Below are 17,390 nucleotides of genomic sequence, written 5' to 3'. Positions count from 1 at the left end.
TTCTGATCCCATGTTGTATTTATTCCATCTGACTGTCCGTCTGTAAACCGTTCACACTTTTACGTCTTCCCCACAGGAACTACATGTCCAAATTTGCTTGATTTAAATGTACAATGTATACAACTAGATTTTAGCTGTGTCACGGTACTCACATTGCTCGGAAGATGTTAAGTGAATACATGTGTTTTAACTGACGGTTATTTTCGATGACTATTGTTACTAAGTCATTATAAGAAATATGGTGTTATTAATGTCCTCATTTCATTCAAGGAAGAACACAGACAGTAACGTACTTAAATCTTTTAAATGTTATAGAGTTAGTCTTGTATATCTTTTATCTTACCAAAGGGTTTCTATTTCATAATAAAACTTCATTGTCTTTTTGTCCCAACCGCTGTCTCAAGATGGAGGATTTTGATTTTTATGGTTTTGATGAATTTTCATCGCAGATAAGAAGAAACTGTCATTCATTTAAAAGATATACACTGTATATATTTTTCAAAACCATCACAACCCCTACCCCAATGCAGAGTTGTCATTTCTTGCTCTCTCAGACATTTCTGCAAAAGATTTGCACCATGAGATATGATTTTGTTACATATATTACAAAATATATACATTTGTGGTATCTTTCCACTATATAAACATACAGAGAGATAATATCTTCAATTCTGTATGAAGTTTGTCGGAGGTCAGAGGTGAATACATGACTGAATCACACGGCGCAATAATATCTACGGGTACAAAATGACTTGCTCTAGGCCTACTTGCTTTTCATGTATAGATATGAACAGAATAAGCATGTAATATAATTATTATATTATTTACAATGTAAACGAGTATTTCATACATTTTTTGGCTATCGATTTAACCTGCGTACATAGAGAATATACACATGAAAACTGGCACAACTCACTTTTGTCAGCTGTACAGTCTCTAACGTTTATCCTAATTTTTTGGGTAGACCTTTAGTTAAAATTCTGAAAAACTCATTAAATTCATTAAATGTGTAAATCTGTTGGAAAATATCAAAGCATTGCAATCACGCCACAAACAGATATTGTCGTAACATGTATATATAAATATGCCTTTATTTCAGAAATCAAATCCAATTGATTACAAATTAACTGGCTCGGTGTCAACCCCTACCCCAATGCAGAGTATGTCATTTTTTACTTATTCCCAGCTCTCTCCGATCAGAAGTAGAAATAAAATCCTTAGCCTGGTGACATTTTTACACACACATTTTCCAAAGATTAGTTAATTTAATTCGAAAATATTCACACAAATGTGAAGTCTATGATTTTGTTACATATATTACAAATTAAAAGATATTTTCTTGTGCTCATCTATATGTAATAGGAGTATGATGCAAATTAAAATCTCTCTCTCTCCCTTGGAGTCTGTGTTGTCAACATACCAGTCAATCAATTTTAAGGGTCCTCCATACACACACACACACACACACAGCTTATGTTCTCATTATTTTGAGAATTACTTTTTACAAGCATGTCAACCTTTAAAAACTGTCCAGGGATTAAAATGTAATTTACACTGATTTTTTAAAATAATAATTTCAGAAGTTTTAAGAAATTTTTCCCAAGGCGTTTTCATACCTAGCACAACAAATTTTGTCTTACCCTTTTGTATATTTTAAAGCTCACAGAATAACCATAAAATCTTAATTTTATCGATCTACACATGTACATATTTTATACAGATATTTATTTTATTTATAAAAAGTACATAAAACTAATTTTCTCTAAAATACATCTCGAGAAAAATCAATAAAGACTCTTTTTGTAGAGAAGAAACATTAATGAATAAGATTACATGTACACCAAAAAATTGAATTAAAATTAAATGCACTGATGTAGAAAAAATATTTTCAAAATCTTTGGTATCAAAATTCCTTTTTGGAGTTTTGGATCTTTCCTATTGCCCGGGACTCAAAAACTTTGGCAAGTCTCCGCATACGTCACATACTATATTTACTCATTATATTGGCTACGGAACTGGACAGATATAAAAGAGGAAAACTAGAAACGCACACTATTTTATCAATAATTATAAACACACAATGAGATAATTTATTAATGAAACGCACAATTTAGTGTGCAAAAATTTCAACTATCAAAATTAGCCTGAAAATATTAATAACTTAAAGGTTTCTCGTGATACCGGCACCCATTGTTTACGAATAATTATGTAACATAATCCCAGACGTCTGTTGTTCTTTTATTTAAAAAAAACCCCGCACATCTGTTTTACATCGGTCATTCCGTGATCATGCCATGTCTTCATTGTTTATGATTAGGGTGTCGCTCTAAGAGTACTGCATATATACCTTTCTCTTAGCAAGCGTTTGTAAGACTGTCTTACAAGAGATGACAGACCAAATCGTCATCAGGGTTACTAAATAAAACCGGAAGTAAAAGAATTTTTTCTCTATATACGTCACAGGTCACATGGTGTGGAGGACCCTTAAGTTAACTTTAACAACCAATATGAATCGTTTATTGTCAGTACCAATGAAGTCATAATTTAAGTAATGATTTTATCGCCATTGTAGTAGGGATAACTTGGTATAAAAATTGTTAGTGCGATATATATTTAAAATATCCCAATCCTCTGTCCTTCTTATTCAGGTTAAATAGAATGGACACTTTTCAATTATTTCGTAAATCTAACATGTAGATAAAACGCATTTATGGATGACCGTTTTTGCTATCCGGATACAGCTGAGGTGGCAGCTGCAGCTCCTAGGAGGGCTAGTAGTCCGATACCTCCCCCAACAGCTAAAACCACGCCCCCTAGTCGGTTTCTCCTCGTGGTGGATATAGTTGTTGTTGTTGTTGTTACTGAAAAGAAGGATTTTAAAAATCATATTTTTAGCAACAGTATCAGGTAATAATATCATGTATCTAACAATAATATCATGTAATCTAACAACCAAGCTCTATGATAAACGTGATGACTTTAATTTTTCTATCGTCAACTTCCCTTACTTATGCAGCAATATACCTTCATCACCTGCATACGGAGTTTATATATCTCAGTTGATTCGATACGCAAGAGCATATTCTACGTATGAACAGTTTCTAAAACGAGGTATGTTATTGACAGACAAGTTAATGAAACAAGAATATCAGCAATCTCGTTTAAAGTAATCATTTCGTGAGTTCTTTGGTCGATACAATGACCTTGTCAACAAATACAATTTTTCATTTAGTCAGATGCTGACTGACGTTTTTCATACTTTTTGTTAGTTCATTATCTATACACTGATTTGACGACTAATTTTTCCGTTATTTCCAATTCATGACAAGGAGCACATGGCGGGTGTGACCGGTCGACAGGGGATGCTCACTCTTCCATGGCACCTGATGAAACATCTGATGTTTTAGAGGTCCGTGTTTTCTCTGCTCCTGTTTGTATTGTTTTGTGGACTTTGCTATTGAGTGCTGTGCGTTATCTCCATATCCTGTATTTATAGAATTGAAAAGTCCAGTCATATAATATTAACATTATTCATATTATCATCAGCTTTTTTCTGGCATTCGACTCACATATATTTTCGAAATATATAATACTAATTAATATCTTTCTATCTACCTGTCTGTCTGTGTGTCTGTGCGTGCAATAGCAATTTTACTACACCTCTATTTTTAATGTTTGTACATTATATAATGCAGGACATATCACGTATAATTTTACCTTACCTTGACATTGGCTACCCTCGGCACCTGGTGGACAGTCACACACTTTCTTTCCATTTTTTTCAACACATCTTCCCCCATTGCAGTCACTGTCCCTATCACAGAGATCTTGGAATACAAGAGAAACATTATTGGTCAAAATAATATGAGAAAGCATTATTACTTTAAATAAGCCTCTATCCTTTTTTAACGTTGTTTTCACCTTCAATCAGTAGATAAATTAATGTGTTTCAAAGAAGGTAGATACTGTAAACCAACTTTAATTCGCGACGACTTCATTTCGCGATTAACCGGGGATGAACTAGTTCGCAACGATTAATTTTAGCGATCAAGCCTATTTTGAATCTGTTGTTAATAGACACATAGACCTTAAGGACCGGTTCGCGGCGAGAAATATTCGCGATGAAAAAGACTATCGCGAATTTCGCGAAAATTTCTAGCACGCGAATAAAAGTTGGTTTACAGTATATGTATGAAGTGTACTTATAAGTATAAGAGTTAAAGGCACACCGAAATATATTCTTATTTCTGAACTTAGTTGGAAGGCTTTTATAACTACTTACATAAATATTTAATGCACATTAATTTCATACATTGCATTCTGATTTATTTCTAATGCATATATCATTTCTCTAGACATCAATATTTTTGATTTTGTATTTTGTATGCTAATCTTAATCCATTAGGCTAAAACCGGAATCTGGTATCTAAAAAATTCCGGAATGGCTTGAATTGCAGCCTTAAAATACGTATTTCTTATGTCGATTGCATTACGAGTAAAGATTCTCTATTTTTTTCAAATTAACCTTATATCATATGAGTTCATGTTAGTTGTAACATTTAAAAAATATATAATACTGGCTATATAATTTATTGGTATTGTTCAGTAAATAAAATTTAATGGACCCCCAACATAAGGTAAAAATAAAAAATAAACTCTTATTGCGAGTATCTAGCCAAACCTTCTCGATTCCTTATTGTCTGGACTGGTAACGAATACTATTGAGCTATCCCGCTACACAGTCGATGGAATTTTTAAAGTCAATGAAACAATGCACCAAGCACGTAAACGCGGAGAGCAGGGGGGGCTCTTACGTTTTGTGAGTATAGTATTTTTCTATAGTATTTTATCTTAAGATGCCGTGTGACCTTCTCCCCCAACCCGAATTGTCTACAGATTTTTCCATTACTTCCCAATCATGACAAAGAGCACGTCATGTGGCCGGTCGACAGTGGATGCTCATTCCTTCATGGCACGTGATCCCACCTCTGTTTTGGAGGTCTGTGTTTGCTTTGCTCTTACTTTGTATTGTGTCAGTGACTTTTGACCTTGAATACTGTTCGTTATCTCATATCATATATTTCATTGAAAACATTTGATCAATTACCAGTTTTTGTTTTTCATCTTTAAGTTGATTTGATTTATATTAGTACCCTTTGAACGTGAAATTAAAGTCACCACATATGTTTTATATATGTATAATGTTCATTGTAAACTAACAAAGAAACTTTATGATAAGCATGATGACTTCGGTTTTCCTATCGAAAGCTTCCCTTATTTATGAAGCAATGTATCATTGCCACGTGCACATGGAGATTATATTTCCAAGGTGAGTCAATATTCAAGAGATCATTCTTTGTACGCATTTTTCTAAGTAATAGTAAGATCATATGAAGAGAAATCTTCGTCACGAAGAATGGGCGGAGCGAAGCGGAGCCCATTCTTCATGACGAAGATTTCTCTTCATATGATCTTACTGACTTAGAACAGAACCTCACCCAATCAAATGAATGGATTAAAAATAAACTCCTCCCACGGCTGTGTCATATCCCAGATAGCAGGATGTTATTGGACCTTTGTTGGGCCAACAACGCTCCTTATGTTGGGCCACTGTTTGAATTCAACATTGGGCCATCGGTAATTTGCTCATCGGCCCTTAATCAAACCAACTTGTTGGCTTATTGTTGGGCCAATGTAACAGTTAAAATTGGGCCACTGTTGGGCCATTGTATTACTTCAGTATTGGGCAAACGTCATTTTTGTACAATTGGGCCATTGTAAGCAACTAATGTTGGGCCAACGGTAATTTCCTCATCGGCCCTTAATCAAAACAACTTATTGGCTTATTGTTGGGCCAATGTAACAGTTAATATTGGGCCACTGTTGGGCCAATGTATTTTTTCAATGTTGGGCAAACGTCATTTTTGTACAGTTGGGCCATTGTAAGCAATTAATGTTGGGCCATCGGTATTTTGCTCATCGGCCCTTAATCAAACCAACTTGTTGGCTTATTGTTGGACCAACGAACGGATATCATTGAGCCATTGTTGGGCCACTTATTCTTTCAATATTAGGAAAACATCTTTTTTGGGCCAACGTTGGTTTGTATCTTATTGGCTCTCCATCATGACAACTCATTTGCTCTTCACTGGTTGGCCATTTGTCCTCAAAATTGACAAACAAATATATACAATAAGGTTATACTAGTTTTGTAGTACAGTTAATTGGTAAAAGCTTTAATACTATCTATATATGCTAGATTAATAGTTTAATACATATTCTCAATATTCTCATAGAATTGCCATCAACAAGTATTGCACTGTAAGTAGCTCTACATTAATTAAAAAAACTGAGAAAAAAGAAATCAAAATATAAAATTCAATTATAACATACTATAATTTTATTGCTCAGTGCATGAAGAAAACATTAATAAAGAATTAAAAGTGGATGCTCACTTTAAGCTATACATGTAGGGTTACATGACTGTATACCCCCTCTCTGATGTAAATTATGCACAAGTTCAGTAAATTACAGGTATCAATAAGCACGTCTAACAAATAAACAAAGCCCTCCTAGCTGTTCTTAAAATAATACTAGAATGAATCCCGTCATTTTGTTTACTTACAGAAAAAATTTTTCTGGCATCTGCATCGTGTTTATAACCGACAAACAGACACAAAAAAAGTAGAACTACAGGAATGTCATACTATATCACAGAAAAAAGTTAGGCACTGCCACTTTCCATCTGATCCCTCTCCTAAGTCTCCATTTCCTCTTCCCAAGTCTCCTCCTCCCCTTTCTTTTCTTCTCTGTCCGTTTCTTCCTCCCTCATCCCTGTCCTTGGCATACCTTAGCCATTCTTTGATTGTGTTCTTCATGTCTTTTTAGAATCTCCAGTAGCACTAAAATTGTAATATTTGGTACTTAATATATTTGTTACTTTTCTCAGTAAAGAGTAAACATACGATTAAATTTACAAGTATATCACTATATGTTTAAGCTTTCAATTTAGGAATAACCGTCTTTTTTGTTTCATGGTGTGATTAAGTGATTAGCTTGCGTGATGAAGGCATTTATGCATAATGTTTATACGCTTGATATCATCATCAAAACAATTTTGATTCAATGTTGCCCCATATAAAATACATGTATTGAAAATTTGTCGTTACACTGAACAAATTTTAAATGAAAGAACCCAATTAATTTTTAGTACTGAATAAATTTTGTTTTAACTTCAGCAAATTCAACATTTTCAAAATGTTTGATCATGTTCTCGACGTTAAGTGTATATAAGTAAATTAAGTGGTAGACTTCGGAAATGTATTCTACTAGACACAAATTTCAATTTAAATAACAAGCAAATTATTAATTGTTTTAACTGTATCAAAACACATTTTTATACTTTCATTTATTTTTCTTGTATATAAACAAGAAATTTATTCACTGATAATTTATTTTGTTTCGATAAATTATGAGAATTTTAAATTTTTTTTTAGCTAGCTTGATTTTTCAAGTAGGATTGGTTGTAGATTTATTTCTGATTGTAGAGACGATCAGATTTGTTAATATACAGATTTGTAACAATGAAATGTTTATACACATTGGCCCAATGTTGGTCCAATATATCGGACCAACATATGACCAAGGAGCAAAATGACACTGGGCCAACGGCATTTGCCAACATCGGCCCAATGTTCTTGTTGACGTCTCGCCAACAATGTCGCATTTATTGGGCCAATGTTGGCGCGACGTTGGGCCAATATCTGTAGAAATAACACTCTACATTGGGCCAACGTTGGCCCAACATATCGGGCCAACATTGGGTCGATGAGCAAACTTAAATTGGGTCAATGCCATTTGCCAAAATTGGCCTGATGTAACCGATTACATTGGCCCAACGTTGGCCCAATGTAAGCATGCTATCTGTACAGTGTTGACCCAACAGCACCTGGCCTCTGCATTCCCCGTGTCTGATTTACACAGATTTGTACATGATATCGTTTAAAAACTAAACGTTAATTCAGCTGTGCCGAGGCAAACATATTATTAATACTTACAAAGTGAGTGCAGATATGCAAGGTATCAGTCTCATTACGCTCGTGTCAGATTAAAAATGGCGCGGATATTACAAGTAGCCCGGTTGTTGTCTACCCATGATGCTCAGTCCGATTCATGGTATATTGGGCCAACGTAGGGCCGATGCCAATCTCCAAACAAATATTTTCTCTCATGATAATAGTTTTATGATATTATGCCAACAGTAAGCCCAAAATTAGCGCACTATTATACATGACCAGCTATCAATATTCCATGTTGGGCCATTGTTGGCCCAATCAAGGTAACCCAACATAGATAATAGAACCATAATGTAAGATTTGGCCAACGGTGTTCTGCTATCTAGGTTATTACAAATAAATAAGCATATACACAATTCAAAAAATAGAATAAAACACTCTTTGGTGCTTGATCTCTTAAGTGCAAAGTTAAAATGTTGAAAATATCATATCTAAACAAAAGCAGTCATCCACTGATAAGCATGGACATAGAAAGTCCTCTCAATTATTTCAGAATGTACCAACGTTGTCCTAACGTAAAGCTCAGCAGCTAATTATAAAATTGACTCCATCAATTAGTTGGCAGTATAATAATTGGGCCAACGTTGGCCCAATATAAATATCCCATCTTTGAAGTCCTAAACAAAATAACACTTGTTTGTATTACAAACATTGGGCCAACGTTGGGCCAACATACTACTACCAACTTGATAGGACACGTTCTTTAAGGGTGTATTACAAACAATGGGCCAACGTTGGGCCAACATACTACTACCAACTTGATAAGGCACTTTCTTTAAGGATGTATTACAAACATTGTGCCAACGTTGGGCCAACATACTACTACCAACTTGATAAGACTCGTTCTGTAAGGGTGAATTAGAAACAATGGGCCAACGTTGGGCCAACATAATACTACCAACTTGATAAGGCACTTTTTTTAAGGATGTATTACAAACATTGTGCCAACGTTGGGCAAACATATTACTACAAACTTGATAAGGCACTTTCTTTAAGGGTGTATTACAAACAATGGGCCAACGTTGGGCCAACATACTCCTACCAACTTGTAAATACACTTTCTTTAAGGGTGTATTATAAACATTGGTCCAACGTTGGGCCAACGCCATGATCCTTCCTTCTTTGGAAACTAAAGTGAAGGGAAGTTGCTTACGTTGGACCAACAATGGGCCAGCATAGGAATTCCGTCATGGTCGAGAAGGTTGACTTGGTAACATTGCTCTAACGTTGGCCCAACGTTGTTCCCCCAACGCCAACCATACAACCTTTAACAAATGTTGGCCCAACATAGTCATGCTATCTGGGATATAAGGCTCAACTTGACCGCTCGTTGTACATATCGAGCACGCAATCGATATCGAACACACGCGGTTTCAGAATGGACTCCCAACCAATTCAGGTTAAGGCCGGTTTAAGGCCGGTTTACACGGTAAAGCAAGCTGTATACAGCTTGTCGTATACAACTTCTGTAATATGTTACCTACCTGTACACACGGTAAAACAGGTTTATATTCAATTCTTTGTTATGCAAACAAATAAAACGCCCTTATAAGGTTCGATTTAATCGACATGGAAACATTGGAAGAGGAACAATGTGTTATTTTAATTTGTATCATCATCATCATGTCTGCATTACATTTGAGCCAACAAAGAAGGGGGAGACCTTGGGTAAGGCAGTGGATTGGGAGGAGGGACAACCTTGGTGCATACCATGCACTCATTGCAGAGCTTAGGGATGAAGATCCTTCGTCTTTGAAGAATTTTCTGCGAATGGATTTTGCAACCTTTAATGAGCTTCTGCAGTCTGTCTCGCCATTGATACAGAGGAGAGATACCCTCATGAGAGATGCAATTTCTCCTGCAGAGAGACTTGCTCTAACCCTGCGTTTTTTGGTCACTGGTAAAAGGAATTAATATATAGCTAGCATACTGGTATACGAATTAGTAATACATATATTGCTTAAATGATAAGCTTGCATTCATGCACATTGATATATATATATTATATAACATATATTTTATCACTGAGTTGGATTAACCAACTCTTTTCAAACAATTTACTTACATTTGTTTCAGGTGATAGCTATCGCTCTCTCGAGTATCTTTATCGCATTCCTGTATCTACAGCCTCTACGATAATACCAGAAACGTGTATTGCAATATATAACGCTTTGAAAGAAAATTACTTGAAGGTAATACGCTTTATTTTCATATGAAATGCTGTTTTTTTATTGTCGTATATGTGACAAAAAGCAACATTATTAAAAGTAATTGGAAGCATTGCCTGATGTTTCTGCATCATAAACACACGGATTCCAAAGTGGTATGCGCTGTTTAATTACATTTTGGGGGGACACATTCTGTTGTTGTATTTGAGTAAATTCACTTTGGGATTGACTTTGAGCAACGTCGTCTTTGTCTTGAGCTTCAAATATGACGCGCTGCAATTTGATTTTCACTTCGTTTTTTATTCTCTTTGATTTTATTTTCTCTAGCTCATTTGCCAAATACGTAGCAAAAACATGGTCTTCTTTTTTATTTTCTGTGACAATGCTTACTGGAGCTGTAGCTGTGTTTCTGTTCTTGATTTTGTTGAGAACATCTACGGCTTCAGACATCACCGCCATAGCTCCTGTAGATTTCCTCTTTTTGCCCTTCCCCTCATCTGAATCACACGTTTCTTTGGATTCTTCATCATCTTTCTCCACTGAACTGCAATCCTACATAAGAAACATATGATGTGTACATGTATAAATGTTTTTCTATTTCAGATCCCACAAACACAACAAGAGTGGATGGCTATTGCGAATAGTTTTGATGAACAATGGGACTTTCCCAATTGCATTGGAGCTATTGACGGAAAACATGTTTTGATTAAGTGTCCAACAGGGAGTGGTTCAACCTACTTTAATTATAAAAATCAGTTCAGTATTATTTTGTTAGCATTAGTTGATGCTGATTATAAGTTTTTATACGTTGACGTTGGAACTAATGGAAGAGCCAATGATAGTGGCATTTTGGCAAGGTCTGCCTTGATAGAAATGATAGAAAGTGGCAATATGAATTTACCGCCTCCCCGCCCACTTCCTGAGCGTCAATTAGAGGTACCATTTGTCATTGTAGGTGATGATGCCTTTCCCCTTAAACCTTATCTTATGAAACCCTTCCCCAAAAGACAATTAGACTTAGAAAAGCGCGTATTTAACTACAGACTGTCCCGGGCAAGACGGATTGTTGAAAATGCATTTGGAATTTTGTCTAGTCGCTTCGGTATTTTCCAAAAGCCATTGTCATTTGATCCTGACAAAGTCAAGATTTTTGTTTTAGCGTCTTGTGTTCTGCACAATTATCTGAGATCGAAGGATTCAGCGAGACAAATATATACACCGGAAGACATGTTAGAGGAATCTGACAAAAGATGCAGCACTGAAATGGTAGGTAGCTGTTTGAGGGGTACTCAGCAAGGTGGCAACAGATGCAATTCTGATGCAAGATCTGTGAGAGATGAGTATTGTGACTATTTTAATACCAATGGCAGTGTTGAATGGCAATGGGATTTATCATAAACTTACCAAATTGCTGACAGATTTTCTAGGTGTTATCTGTGGTCTCAGAAATGCGTCCAGTGAGTCGAAGTACATCCACTTACTTTTGTACAAATCATCGGTACTTGCTCCACTTTTTGTACTCTTGTTTGTTTTTGCCAGTTCCCTAGCGTAATAGGATCGGAGATGTTGAAGCTTTTGATTAATTTCTAAAACTATAAGAAACAAACAACTGAATCATGTTCAATAAAACTAAATACAGACACTAGTATAATTATGTTTTCTTCTTTGAATTATGCTGGATATTAATTATAAAACAGGTATTAGTATGGTCGGATGAATAGATGCGAACAACTTCCTCCCACCCAATTACTATAAAAATAAATAATGCATCATAATAGTTTTTGATAATTCAATAATTTATATTTGTGATTTTTTTTATTATTTACAATATATTTACAATCATACCAGTAAATTTTCCATGCATTCCTTCGCTGACTCTTTCCAGCGCTCTTTGTCTAAAATCTTTTTTGGAATAACTGGGGGTACTTATGTCCCATAGGTCACTTTCCCCTTGATAGAGAATTATCAAATCGTCCATTTCCTCCTTACTCCAAGTACAATGTTCTTTTTTCTTGGAGCACGCCATATCTCATGTACAGGTACACGTATAAAGAGGTTGAAGTTTTCTTAAAAATAACGAAGTGGTCCGTGAAGCATAAATAGATCAACCGAATCCCAGGCCTCTGATTGGCCAGAGAAAAAAAATTTCATACAACTTGCTGTATAGAATAGAGACACTTTCTATTCGAACGCGTGGAATATATGATTTCGGGGAGCTTTAAATTCCGTGTAATAGCGGCGTACACACGGTGACATTTTGCTGTATACGACAAGGTTTATACAGCTCGCTTTACCGTGTAAACCGGCCTTTACACGGTAAAGCAAGCTGTATAGACCTTGCTGTATACAGCAAAATGTTTTAGTATGACAACTTACATTTTGAAATTAAAAGTAGTATGATCCGTAGTTTTTAAAACTTTTACATCATTACGCAGTGAAACGTTTTTAGAGATAAATCAAATTATCATTACTTGATGAGCGTATGCAAGATTGGCTTGGATTTCCAATTTAATGATGATGATGACGATGATACAAATTAAAATATACAGTATATAACAGATTTCTCCTCTTCCCATGCTTCTATGTCGACTGATTCGAACCTGATTAGGGCGTTTTATTTGTTTGCATAACAAAGAATTGAACATAAACCTGTTTTACCGTATGTACAGGTAGGTAACATATTACAAAAGTTGTATACGACAAGTTGTATACAACTTGTATTACCGTGTAAACCGGCCTTTAGCACGGGATTATATGAAATAGCTTGATTCAGGCACGTAGCAAGGGGGGGGGGGTCCAGACATAACTTTTCCTATCGAAATGTTCATTGAAAGGCTGACCCCCCTGCCACTTTTTACTACAGTATATGAATATGTAGTTTTGTACGGGGGGAAATGGAACTGGAAGAAATTGGTATTGAAAAAAAAACGATGCTATGTAAGTGATTTAATGGGGAAATGGTATTGGGAAGATATTAAAGCTACTGAACTAATGAATATCCTTGTAACAAGAATCTATATTTTTGAAAAATGATTGTGTTAAGATGACAAGACCCTAGTCAGCAGGCGTAGGTATAGGGGTAGTCAAGAGTCAAATAAAAATTTGATGAAAATTGTGACTTAAATCTGTATTCAAAGACAAGGTTCATCTCTTATATACATGACGATAGTTGTATTTTCTGTCTGTACCGAAATGTGAAAAAAAAAATTCAGAAAGGCGATAAAAGATAACTGTGGAAAAAAAGTGTAGCAAGGCCTAGAAAGTTTTAATATAATTGTAAACAGCACGTGGCTTTGAATAGTTTCTTTTTGTGTGCTAAAAAAACCCAATGAAGACACACCCATATAACTGTCAACTGAACCAATCAGACACCGTTAAATATTTCAGAAATAGAAGAATTCTTCACCATGAAGAATCGATTCTTCGCGAGAAATAGAAGCATTTGATTGGCTGAATAAGTAGGTTATGTTCTAAAACAAGGTTTTGACAAATAGACTGATACAAAACCTTTAAATGCTTCTTTTGGATTCAAATTTTTGCAAATTTTATTGTCGATACAATGGCCTTGTACAAAAAAATTACAACCAATCCTTTGTCATTGACAAGTGGTGTTCATGTAATTTCTTATGCCATTATTTTTACACTGAATTGAAGTTTCTACGGATTATTCCTTTGATTGATTTCCATGTGATAAACTCCACCCTTTTCACTGCCGGGAATTGTATTTTTATGACGGGGGGAGGGGGGCAATGGCACATTATAAATTGGATACTATTAAATATAATAATATATAAAAATAAAAAAAATAATAAATATTGATTTAAATAAATGAAAACTAATTCAAACAATGATGGTAATGTTTACATGATAATAATTTATATAGTGTAATTAAAATTTTAGTTTGAAATAATGACAAAAAAATCGACTAAAATTGAAATCGTTTGCAAAATTCTTTGTTTGAAAATATTTTTTTACCATTGCATCTTGCTCCAAAAAAGCCCTTTTCACAGACGCAGACGGGGAAGTCAAAAGTGGAAGAAACAAATTGACATTGCCCGCGTGGACCACATTCGTCTTCTCTGTTGTTTAGTGAACACGCACCCACTACAAAGGAAATGTTATTAACAGAATTAATGTATTTCAGCAAATTTGAAAAAAAAGAATTCAACTCATTTATTGAATACAGCTATAAAGAGGGAGATCGCTGACATCTCAGTTCCTTAAAACGTATTACTAGAAATCATTATCGGCCGAAGGAGCGACCGATCTATTTTTGATTGTGTTACATTGGGAAATGAGGCGTTGCCTCGATAAAATAATTTTTTATCGATAACAAACATAAAAGTCATGAATAAAAGTTTTTTTTAATTGCTTTATACGCCGTCTTTATGGTTGTTATTAGGTTTAAAGTGTTTTCCATTTCTATCCGATTTGCGATTAATTTATGTCTTTATAAAAAGTTGTTTCCATAAACTGCTTCCTAAGATGCAAACTCCGGCGTGCATAAGACACGGAACTTTTGAGTCCCCAAATATAAATAACAAAACCAATAAACTGTATGTTTTTAACAAAAAGGCCTTAAGAAATATTGTTTTGAAAACTTTTATTATTACAGTTGCAAATGTCACAATAAAGGATTTTTTTGCACTTCACATATATATTTTAATATATGATCGACATTTTCACATGGCTAACAAAGATCCACGATATCAGCATGCTGAATATCCTTTTTATGTATGCATTCAGACATTTTAAATTAGGCATTTTTGATACTTGTGACACTAGTATTTGATTGAATAATTCTATGATGATACTACCCTATCCAATATCCACAATTCATTTACTTCGTTTGATCACACTGATAAACAAAAAGAAACCTTGCATGGTACATTGTATTTTTGTCCCTATGTATTCTTTTTGTGAAAATTCATTAAAATGCTAAAATGATAAATTATTTTTGTTGTTGTCGAATTGATGCTTTGTATCAGTTTAAATTGTATACGTGTATGTTTTAACATTACCAAATATTTTCTTTAGGATTTTTTGCAAATTAGAAAATGTTCGTTTTCTCGTGAAATAGCGTTGAATAAGTAATAATATCTATATTGATATGTAATTTAAAGTAAAAATGTATCTTTAAAAAAAAGAGACTTCATGACGTATATGAACTACGACGCGTCAGGCCAGCATATTTTTCACGAAGTCCATGTTCACCAAAACTAAATTAATTTCTTAATTTTTTAATGAAACTCTTACCTTGGCACGCCACATTACCAATTACTGAGAAAGCCGAAATTGCGGCAGAAGTTTCGTCACAGAAGCACCGGTTTTGATCCAAATTGCAATTTGCATTTTCTATACATTCTGAGTCATCATTACAACTGCCAACTGATGGATTAGTCTGAGCCAAAGTATTTTGCCAGTGTAATATTATACCACCAACAAGTAGAAACGTTCTTAATAGGGACCTCTTCATCGTTGTATCTGAAGGCAGGGACTGAAATGAACACCATATAAGTACCATGAAATATGCAAATTAACCCTATGTACAAGGGTTATCAAAAAATAATACAATTTGATAGAAGATAGAAGACATTACTATTGGTAATTGATACCACTGCGTTTTTTTACCTGTTTAGGCCATTCCAAGTATTTTCTCTGTTTAGCGTCCACCCATCTTGCAAAAACCTACCTACCTATTCGCAAAAAACACACAAGCCAAAAGATAAAACACAGGCTTAAAGTAATAAAAATGACGCCCTTCAAATGATTTGATCTAACTAAACTGCTTTAATAGAAGAAATATCTATTTTAAGCAAAAACAAGGGATTAAATGCTTAAAATACACCAAATCTAACTTACTGTACAGAATTATTTGGAGAAATTGACAAAATTCAAAAATTTCGACTAAATTACTAGTAATCAATTTCAGGACTCCTGATGTTGTGTGTTTTTCTTATATGGGGTGTCAAAAACCAAGGCGCACGCGGACGCTAAACATAGAAAAAAACTTGGAATGGCCTTAGGTTTTTATAACCTGACTATTGATTTGTTGTGATTTGTGACTAATTTTTGTTTGCTACATTCTTTCGACGACAGGAGATTTAGTAGAACCTTCTTCTAAAGGGAATGGGTTAAGGGGAAAAGCATTTAACCAATGCGAACCACAGTATCTTTCTATAATTTTATGTGTAATTGTTTATAAATAATTTAGCTTTTTCATAATTCTGTACTAATGATATTTTATTTTTGTCTCAGATTAAAGTAAAGCATTAATTCGGAAGAGGAGGGGGGGGGGTGAAACCAAAGAAAAGAGTATTTTGAAAGAATTGAGGAAAGGGAGTGTTTTAGTGCTATTCCATTTCAAAGGCTTCTGCAGAGTCTCAAGATGTCGTTCAGAAGCGAAAGTGTCAAAATGGACATAAATTTTGAATTTTTTGTCCCTTGACATTTTGACCTCAAAATCAATAGGGGTCTTTCTTATGTCATTGTGAGTTATTGTGTAAAATTGCTTTGCAAATGCGCAAATGCTTCTTGAGATATCGCGTGAAAACGAAAGTGTTACGCACAGACAGAACTAGAGACGGACGAACAAACGGACTGATTGAGAGACCAAATAATATCCCCCAGTTTCAGCGGGGGACAAAAAGGCTCAATCGGGATTGGAACATGCAAAGCGGAAACTTTCTTGTCGGCCATTGAGGAACTTGATATGGCGAGAAATTAAAACCAAACAATATCGTATACATGTTAAATAATTATGTAACATCACGTTCCTATTGTTATGGGTCAGAATAACCCTAAATGCCAGCAAAGATCAATCACACAGTTTAAACTTAACAATAATTTATTTACAGTAATATACAAATCATTAAGTACAAACTTAGCAAAAATCTAAAAATACATACATCAGAGTGTCCGTTGCTGCACACAATGTCCCAGTGAAAATATATATCCCAGTTATATCTCAATAGTGCTTATACGACAAAGTATTGTATATGCATCGAATTGACAGGGTATTTATATAGTAGCATAAATCTAGAATATTCTAGAAATTATTAAAACATGATATTACTGGAACAATCTGGACATACACAAAATTTAAGAATGTTCTAGATCAAATGACCGAACATGTTGACCACTCTGG

At 34.6% G+C, this 17,390-nt stretch overlaps 1 protein-coding gene across 1 annotated transcript; it reads right to left on the bottom strand.

Annotated features, from left to right (window-relative positions):
• Positions 1 to 2,088: 2,088 nt before the first annotated feature.
• LOC134250830 (sushi, nidogen and EGF-like domain-containing protein 1) lies at positions 2,089 to 15,755 on the bottom strand. The gene is made up of 4 exons (XM_062733170.1): positions 15,500 to 15,755; positions 14,219 to 14,347; positions 3,723 to 3,827; positions 2,089 to 2,861 (listed from the first exon to the last, which is right to left on the bottom strand). Exons 1-4 carry the CDS (start codon positions 15,717 to 15,719, stop codon positions 2,728 to 2,730), a joined length of 588 nt encoding a protein of 195 aa, XP_062589154.1. The 5' UTR covers positions 15,720 to 15,755; the 3' UTR covers positions 2,089 to 2,727.
• Between the last annotated feature and the right edge of the window lie 1,635 nt (positions 15,756 to 17,390).

This window comes from Saccostrea cucullata, unplaced genomic scaffold (assembly GCF_032062105.1).
Source record: "Saccostrea cucullata isolate Sc308-1 unplaced genomic scaffold, CSIRO_AGI_Scuc_v1 ctg1713, whole genome shotgun sequence".
In the NCBI taxonomy this organism is placed as follows: domain Eukaryota; kingdom Metazoa; phylum Mollusca; class Bivalvia; order Ostreida; family Ostreidae; genus Saccostrea; species Saccostrea cuccullata.
Note: the sequence above shows the minus strand (reverse complement) of the source record. Positions and strands in the feature narration are given on the sequence as shown.

What these genes read in the sequence shown, in the direction of transcription:
- LOC134250830 (XM_062733170.1), bottom strand. Translation starts at nt 15,719, where the DNA reads ATGAAGAGGTCCCTATTAAGAACGTTTCTACTTGTTGGTGGTATAATA. An exon ending in TTTTGGAGCAAGATGCAATG is followed by an intron (nt 3,828 to 14,218) that starts GTAAAAAAATAT and finishes TTGTATTCCAAG; the next exon opens with ATCTCTGTGATAGGGACAGT. An exon ending in CGAGGGTAGCCAATGTCAAG is followed by an intron (nt 2,862 to 3,722) that starts GTAAGGTAAAAT and finishes CCTTCTTTTCAG; the next exon opens with TAACAACAACAACAACAACT.